We start from the raw sequence: 8,990 nt of genomic DNA, 5'->3' as shown, positions 1-8,990 counted from the left end.
TGAATGAGACCCAGTGTCTTTTTTGTCAATGACACCTTAAGGAAAATGAAATATTTACTTTTGCATTAGTGTTAGCATTAGATATCAAGGATTATATTCTTCATATTATGTGCCTGCACGGACACAAATTCATGATTATTTTATGGCCTTATTGGATTAACCTGCTGCCGACATGTATTTATGTTAACAAACTAATGGGTTTTATTCATTAAAGAAAGCTGATTTAATAAAAATGACTAACTCCTGTAAGTCGTTTTTCATTTTGTTGAGTCTAAAGTAATCAAATTTGTAACTTGAGCCTGACTCGAGTCCAAGTCATGTGACTCGAGCACTGGAGTCAATTGTTGTCATTTTGCCACCTTATAGTACACATTTTAATTTACATCAATTCCAAGTGTTGCATAAATGTTGAAATATAACTGCACACTGCTGCATAAGGACTCATTTCCAGTAAGCACACATGGTAAATGTCTCTCTTTCTCTGCATGTGTCTGTTGCACACTAAATGAATTCAACAACAAAAAAAAAGCTTTAATAATAGATGAAGATGTAAGAAAATGAACCCAAACAGATCCGGCTGTGACAGTTTATTTCAAAAAAGAAAACACCCAGCTGCTTTAACACACTGAGTCTTTAGCCAATGACTCATTAAGGAAAATTAAATATTTCATCCAACCACATCAATCAGAAAACAAAACATAAAATCCAACAAATAAGGTTTTGCTTTAGTGTTACCAATGGATGTTGAGGATTATGTTCTGTAATACTCTTGCAAGCAGTGTCATGAAGGTCTTTGAGATGGTGTTCCTCAAAGTAAGGAAGGTAACTCCTAATGACAAGGCTAAATATGGCAGGCTGACAACCTTTCAAAATCCAAAGCACACAGTCTTAACTTTAAGAGGAGAAAAATCTGTATTCCGGTTATCCCCTGGACACTGACTGTAGAGAAGGTCAGCATGGTATACATTTCTATGTAAATCATCTACAAGTAATGTTTTAATGTTGAAATGTAACTGCACACTGCTGCTTGGATGCGTACAGACGTTGTATTCTGTTGGTGCAACATGTGAAAATGTTCCGTTCTACATTGTTGTGCTAGTTGGGGTGTGTTCAGAAGGCTCTGAAAAGCTGGTTCGGCAAGTATCCCAGGTGGAGGAAGGAGGATTGGGCTTCTCTCTCGAGGTGAGCCAGCTCCTGAACCGTCGGGGCCAGAACATCCACGTGGCCCTTGTAATTACCACCTAGGGCAGGCACAACAGGTTTGTTGGTCAAGTTCAATGCAATACATGGGTTCAGACAAAGCAACAACCAATCTTTGCACAAATTATAGACATTTTTCATACCAAAATTTATAGTAAAAGCAATTCTGCCAGTGTGGCTAAAAATGTTCATCATAAGTCACTGTATAACATACCTCCCATTGCCCTGCGCTGACCATAGGTGACCTTTCCATCGAAATCATCCACAGGTACTTTGATGTCTGGCTCACACTGGGTGATGGTGCACTTTAGATGCTCCTCGATATCTGACAGGAGCTGTGGTGAGAGGAAGAAGGGCACAAATATTACTGAGGGTCCACAATGGGTAGTGTGGAATTAGTCAAATTGTGGCAGGGTCAAAAATGTGTATATGTGTTTGAGCTTTCACTGCTTCCGAAATGAGGCAAAACTTTACTGCTCACTCGGGTTTCACTGTGAATGTATGAGATTACACACCATACAGACCCTCCAAACCCAGTGGTGCCATTTCTGCCAGGATGACAGATGCATCCGTTTCCTATCGAATCACTTTTAAAGTCCTCTGCTGAATCAGTCTTATTTCAAAACAAATTTTTCTTGCTGCCTCAGCTTGATTAAGTCTGTGTCTTTGTTCACCTCTTTCTCGTTGTACCAGATGGTGCAGCCTCCGTCCTCCTTCAGTCGGGTGTTGTAGCAGCCTCTGCCGCGGTTCGCGCAAACGTGGTACCACACCTGCACGTGAAGAGTAATTCAATTCGACCTGTTTTCAAAAACTAATCAAAATTAATTAACAGCATATTTCTTTAATCCACCCTACCTTCTCTTTTTCCATAGCAACCAGGGAGATGGCCAGACCCATTCTGCAAGTTAAGAGGAGATGATGTTAACTGTTTGGGCAGTGAGTCAATATTATTATGTGTTGTCTTTCAGTTGAATCAGATTTTCATGAGGCATTTCAAAGGTTCTGTATGTGACATTTGGAGCATTAATATAGCAGCAAATCCTATTTGCTATGTAAAGATATGGTGGAGTAATGGCGTCCTGAGGAGAGAATGAAGTCAGGCTCTCTTTGTGTGTTACAATCCGAGCTTCTCTGTTGTTTGTTTTGGTGAGCTGGTCTGGCTGTACAAGTTAGTGCATGCATTTTCCCCACTGGCTAGCTTATCGCTGCTGCTTTGCACTGCGCTCTTACGTCGGTTACTGCTGATGTCAGGACAACGTCGTTGCGGAAGCATAATGCCCATCCTCTGGTCCCCCTTGGATAAAGGCTCTTTTATGCTCAACGTTAGATACAGCGACGGAGACAGACGGAGCCTTCTGTTCGTACTCTGCGTTCATTTTGTTCATATTTGAGCGCATTTCCGAAAACGTACGGGTAGAGCAGTACCACCGGAGAATGTAGAGATGGTGTAGTGTAGTTCAAGCAAGATACGACCGCAGAAAACGATGACGAAATTTAAATACTGGCTGAACCGAACAAATTGGTAATAAATAATAATATATAGTGAAAACAGTGGAAAGAATTCTCCGCCTGCATGGTAGCATGTGCCATCTACAGCGCAGCCTCTGTTTACTAACGTTTACAAAGTTTGAAACGGACGTATCTATTTTTGGATCAGAGGGAGTATAAATGAGCCTGAGCACCATTTGTTCTGTCAGCACTGTTGCCGTTTATTAGTGCCGTGTATGGAGTTAGCACCGTCAGCTGCAAGCCACTGGCTCAGCCATCTTGATATTGAGAACAAGGTTGGAAATTAGCACCAGCCACCAGCCAAATGTTGGTAAAATACGCAAGTGGCTGCTGGATTTGCTTCACTCATCAGCCAAAAAACAATGGTCATCTATTGAGTGGCTGCTAGATTTCGGAATCCGTCAGCCACAGTGGCAGGCGGACAAAAAGTTAATTTCCAACCCTATACCCCAATAACTTTAAATTCTTTCTTAGCTGTAAGACACAAACTCAGTCATTTTCAAGAATGTCTGCACTCACCTCTCGGCTCTTCCAACTCTGCCGATACGATGGACGTAGTTCTGCTTCTCATCTGGCAGGGTGACGTTAATCACTGGAGAACAAAGATGAACGTTGTGAGAACCGATAGCAAAGAGTGGACTTGCAAGTACAAAATACAGCAAAGTAATCTTTTGTATCGAACACTAAGGTAATTGGCATTTGAGAAGAGATGTAAGGGTCTTAGTTTCAAACGTCTTTACCATAAGGAACTCCGTGGATGTCAATTCCTCTGGCAGCTACATCTGTGCAGATCAAGTGCCGCACTTCTTTTCTCTGAGAACAAAAGAAGATGTTCAGACATCAACAGACTGGTTGTAATTCGTGAAAGTGTGTCATTAAGTTGTTGTCCTTTTACCTTGAAGCGCTCCAAGTTAGTTTTCCGCTCGTTGGGCTTACGATCACCGTGGAGACAGACGCAAGAAAACTGGTGGCCTTTACTGTCGGGACCTGAAGAAGAGAGACCAATACTGAGGGAGGAGTCTAAATTTGTCACAGAAAAATAAGTCAAGCGTAGATTACATCGTCATTCTTTTATCAATGTGTCCATGTACACAATTGGATGTTTCCTCAGTGGCTCCGATGTCTCCTACCTCCTCCTTGCTGAATGAAGTACTGTTCCATGTTGTCACAGTCAATCTTGGTGCGACAGAAGATTATGGCCTGGTCCATCTTGTGCTCTGTGATGGCTCTCACTGTGTACTCGCCCTTCAGCAACTTGATGGCTTCTGACCACATTTCTAAAACATACACATGTACATCTTTGTTCTTAATCACCACTACATAATATCTGTGCTGTTGTTTATGTGATGTGCATTGATTGGAAATGGACACTGTTTAACACATCAAAAGTAGACCAATAAAATCAAATGGTCCAAACTGCATCCTGCGGCTCTTACCTGCAGAATTGGCCCCTGGTCTGGTGTTATCTTTGGCATGAACTTCATCAGTCTATCCGAAGTGAAACATGTCAAAGGAGAAAAACTTTGTCAGCACATTAAACTGTCTCTAAATTGAGAGAAATAACAACATACAGGTCAAGCGTGTCCTTGGTCTGACATAACGTACTCACCCGGACGTGGTTCTTGCCCAGGCGCTCCCACTGCCGATCGTTCTTGGGGTTGACAGGCACTACCACGTGGTGGACAGTCTCGGGGACAGAGTCCTCTCCCTTCAGGTCCACCCAAGTGGGAAAGTGCATGATACGCTCAGACAGCTTCTTCACGTCAAACGAATGCAGCGTGGCTGAACAAACGATCACCTGGAAGAGAAGATGACGAAATACATGCATGGATACAACTGAAATAGTTTACTTTTACTTCCCATGTCTTACGGCAACAACATATTTCATCTTATGTGCTACTTGCTTTGCTAGCTGGAAAGCACATGAGAGGACTGTTTACATAGAATCCATCTGCACCCCAAATATAAAAAGTATTCAGAAATGTGCCACAACTGCTCTGACTGTTATCTAAGTGTGTTGTTTTGTGCTTACATTACTGTTTAAAGTGGTCATAAGTTGTCGTCACAGTCTTTGTTGTTACACGTGCAATTTAACTGAAGTGTTACCTGCAGCCTCTTGCCATCAGAAGTGACCTGAGGGATTTGGTTATGGATCCTGTTGATGAAGTCTGTATAGCCTGCACTCAGAAGGCCATCCTGAAGGACACAGAGAACAAAGACAAATGGTTTAAAAACATAAAAGTGTGGTTCGTTTGGGCAGGTGTGAACACAGCAATCACACTCAGGTGTGCACCAAAACAACCAGACCGAGACCTTCTTGAAGAAGGGGTCTCGGTGTGGTTACAAACGAACTCTGGTGATACTACTTATAACATACAAGGCCTGACCAGATCTTGCCCCTTCATACATCTCTCAACTGTTACATCCCTAAATAAACTTTGTTTTCAAAAGCACTATGTCTATAAAAATCTTCCTTATTTATTAATCGTCCTTTATAAGCTGNTGGATCTGAACCAACTGCAGTCACATGACACATTGTTTGGGTTAAACATGAGCATGTTACAGTCCCTGATTCAGACCAAAGCAGGACAACTCTAGGTCTGAAAGCACCTTAAATCCAACCATAGATCCCAGCTCATACCAGTCTTTGCATCCCTTCATTGGCTCTCGTAAAGTACACAATTGACTTCCAAGATACTACTTATAACATACAAGGCCTGACCAGATCTTGCCCCTTCATACATCTCTCAACTGTTACATCCCTAAATAAACTTTGTTTTCAAAAGCACTATGTCTATAAAAATCTTCCTTATTTATTAATCGTCCTTTATAAGCTGTGAAAATGCAGTGCTTCCTATGTAACAGGACCTAGGGGTTTTTAAAATAATCAAAAATGTGTTGTACATACACACTCATCCAGGACTAGGAAGCGGACTTGAGACAGACTGAGCTTCCCAGTGGATATGAGGTCATCCAGTCTGCCTGGTGTTCCCACCACAATTTCAATCTAAATATTAGGTGACACAAAAAAGCAGAAAACAGGAGAGGGGAACAAGGTGAAAAAAGATGTTTGTTAGTCAAAACTGTTTCAACTCTTCTTTTCAACTTTCAATGAATTCAATTAAATATTTTTTGTTGTTGTTTTTTTCAGACACGTACCCCCTGCTCCAGAGCAGCCAGCTGGTCTTTAGCAGCCACACCACCAATCACCAGCAGGGACCTGTACCAACAGATTGACACGTCACGGAATATACTGGTATCAACATTTAAAATTGGGCATGGGCGCCATCTGCTGGTGTAAAACAAGAACTACATATATACTGGAAAATGCATTGCGATGACTTAAGCATCCTGATAATAATAGCTTGAATCTTTTAGTACCTAAATATGCTGACAGATCATTTTTACATGGCTCAGTATCACTGCGTTTATAGTTCTACATTATTCGTGCCAATCGATGTCGATACCAGCTCTGCTTAGTCATACCTGATTTTGGGGTTATCCACGAATTTCCCAAATTGCTTGACATTGTTGAGGGTTTGTTCGGCTAATTCTTTAGACGGCTCGATGATCAGGGCTTTGGGTGCGTTGGATGATGCTTTCACTTGACTCACTTTGGCACTGCCTGCATAAACACAGAGCAAAGACAAGCTATTCAACGCTGGGATATACCAGTGACATCATCTTTGTGGTGTAACTAAAAATATAGCTCTGGTGCCTTGGTTTAAAAAAGCCCAGCAAAAGAAGGCTTTTAATGTGAGAAGAACTAATGCATTATCTCCTCTACACATTACATTAGCTCTCACAATCATATTTTGCTAAATTTTCCTTCTGCACCTGAAATGACGTTGCACCCACGCACCTGTCTGAGTAGATTTGGCCGTGTGGCCCTCTGGCGCCTTGTCCAGGGCAACAAACCCACTCTTAGGGGCATTTTTGAAGTCTTCTCCTCCAAAGTTGAACTTCAGCTCTGCGTTCTGGCAGACAGATAACAAGAGGAGCAATTTGTATGGTGTAAATGTGGCACTTGTTTGTTTGTAATCTACCACTATGCTGATGTGATACCTTGAGCACACAGGAGGCAAAGAAGGGCTGATTCTTCACATGTTGAGGGATGTCAAAAGCCACACCCAGGTCATTACCTGGAGGAAGAAAACACAGAATGGGGAAAGAAACATGAGTATGTTTGTTGTTTGCGGATGTCTTATATAATCATGATGATCAGAATCTTGACTACTGAGGCAGCACCATTTTTGGAGAAAGAAATTTGGCCTTTGTCTAGATCCAAGTAGCATCCGATGGTGTCGTGCATGGTGAACTCCTGCAAAGACGCAAAATAACAAATGATGAACATGCTTGAAAGTGAGCCTCAGAATTTACATATTTATATATATTAATTAATTAACAGTTACCTCTCCGTAGCTGTCAAACTGCTTGTTGTTGGATTTCTTTCCAGTCCCACCAAAACCGAAACCATACTTATCAGTCCCTGGAAACAAATAATGAGTTTAGGATTTAATTATTTTTCTATTTACACAGTTTATTTTTGCTGTTGCATTTTCTACATGTGAAGATTGGGAAGAACGGAGGGGCATACCCAAGTCCAAGGCTGCTTGACTGGTGGACCAGCCAATGCGACACAGACCCTGGTCATGGCAGGTCACCTCATAGTAGTACTTCCCTGGACACAGAAAGACATGAACAAAAACAAGTAACAGCTGCAAAGAAATGAACGATCCTTTCATTGTAGGTCTATGAAGGAAATTCTGGGTTCCCTGTGAAAACATGAAATACTACTTCATCTTGTTTGAAATTACTCGCATGCATTACACACCTTTGGTGACTCCCTTTGTAGAGCGACAGCCGTGCCACTCTTTGAACTCCCTGCTCTGGCAGCACAGTCCGTCTGGACCAATGGCTGTACAAGTAAATAAACAGAAAGTGACAATGAGGAGAGGTGACAAAGAGCAAAGCTGGAATTGAACAACACACATTTATTTTTCTCTTCTTACCAAAAGCTGTGCTGCGGTCGTAAGGATTCATCTGCCAGTTGTTGAAAACTGAGACGAAACAAAGAAACAGAGCAGGTTAAACATCTGCAGGTCACAAACCACTGCTTTCAGAATAGTTTTGCAATACAATAAACGCGAAGTTATGACACTAGCTTGGCTAAATCTATTGAACCAGAGAGTTCTGTACAATGTTATGAACATGTTTTAGCTTGTATATATTAAACATACAGTCTGCAGCTAGGGCTGGGTGATGTGGGTAAATCAAGTATCATGATATTGATATGATATCGATATATGGCCCTGCCCTAACTGCAACCAAAACAGTCACTAATGTGATCTCACTAGCTCCTCCAGTCTTGATGGAAGCTCGGCCCTTCTTGCCCTCCTGCTGATCCTTCAGGGTCTCATACACGATCTGGATCACTGGGATACTGAAGGCCTGAGGATGACAGGTATTACAGTCATGCTTTGGTATGTGACGTGGACTGGCGTTTAAATGCAAACTACAGACTTAAATGTGCCGTTTATAACAGAGTGACTGTCAAATACTTACTCCTGTTTTACCACTTCCAGTTTCTGCTGCCTGGAAATAAGACATTAGATGTTAAACTTGCAGTGTAGCTATTTAGTGTCTGACACAAACACAAACAAAGCAGTAAACCTACCATGAGTACATCCCCTCCGCCAAGAATGAGCGGAATAGACTCTGCCTGGATGTCAGTAGGCAGCCTGAAATCCAGTCATTGAAATAAATCACATTAGTGTCTGCTGACACAGCAACAACGAACAGTTAACAACAATATGGACAGCTATCACAATACTAGCATGATTTAGCACCGGCCTGGGGTGTGTACAGTGACTTACAGCCAGTCCATCTCCTCCACAGCCTGCGCGATTTCAGGCATAACTCCCATTTCTGTTGGACAAAAAACATATTTTATAATACAATACGCTCGTGCAGCTTTTAAAAACCGTTTGTACTTTAAAGTAAAATACGAATGCGAAGTAATTATGATAAGGTTTATAAAATAGCTTACCAGAGAACGCTGCCATGATTGCAGCTACCAGTGCAACCTCACCGGAAGTAACGTGTCTCAGTGCAACTCGATTAGTGGGCTACACCGGCGGCCTTATGCCGTTGGTTCCGGGTAGCGAACTAGCGGTTAGTTTATAAAAATAAAGGAAATATTTTACAACACGTATCGCTTACTGAACGAGCTACAGAAATACATACTTATATGTTGTTATTATATCATGGTAGCCGAAGTC

General features: G+C 41.8%; 1 protein-coding gene across 1 annotated transcript; it reads right to left on the bottom strand.

Moving 5' to 3' along the window:
• Positions 1–572: 572 nt before the first annotated feature.
• On the bottom strand, positions 573–8,860 carry ddx1 (DEAD (Asp-Glu-Ala-Asp) box helicase 1). The gene is made up of 26 exons (XM_050058002.1): positions 8,759–8,860; positions 8,586–8,637; positions 8,387–8,450; positions 8,275–8,304; positions 8,064–8,160; positions 7,722–7,769; positions 7,544–7,627; positions 7,307–7,390; positions 7,122–7,198; positions 6,958–7,030; positions 6,775–6,851; positions 6,572–6,686; positions 6,196–6,334; positions 5,869–5,929; positions 5,618–5,716; positions 4,816–4,905; positions 4,319–4,507; positions 4,146–4,197; positions 3,840–3,986; positions 3,605–3,696; positions 3,450–3,522; positions 3,229–3,301; positions 2,056–2,098; positions 1,875–1,970; positions 1,415–1,535; positions 573–1,241 (listed from the first exon to the last, which is right to left on the bottom strand). Exons 1-26 carry the CDS (start codon positions 8,772–8,774, stop codon positions 1,111–1,113), a joined length of 2,223 nt encoding a protein of 740 aa, XP_049913959.1. The 5' UTR covers positions 8,775–8,860; the 3' UTR covers positions 573–1,110.
• Positions 8,861–8,990: the final 130 nt, after the last annotated feature.

The sequence above is a fragment of the Epinephelus moara genome, chromosome 12, assembly GCF_006386435.1.
Source record: "Epinephelus moara isolate mb chromosome 12, YSFRI_EMoa_1.0, whole genome shotgun sequence".
In the NCBI taxonomy this organism is placed as follows: domain Eukaryota; kingdom Metazoa; phylum Chordata; class Actinopteri; order Perciformes; family Serranidae; genus Epinephelus; species Epinephelus moara.
Note: the sequence above shows the minus strand (reverse complement) of the source record. Positions and strands in the feature narration are given on the sequence as shown.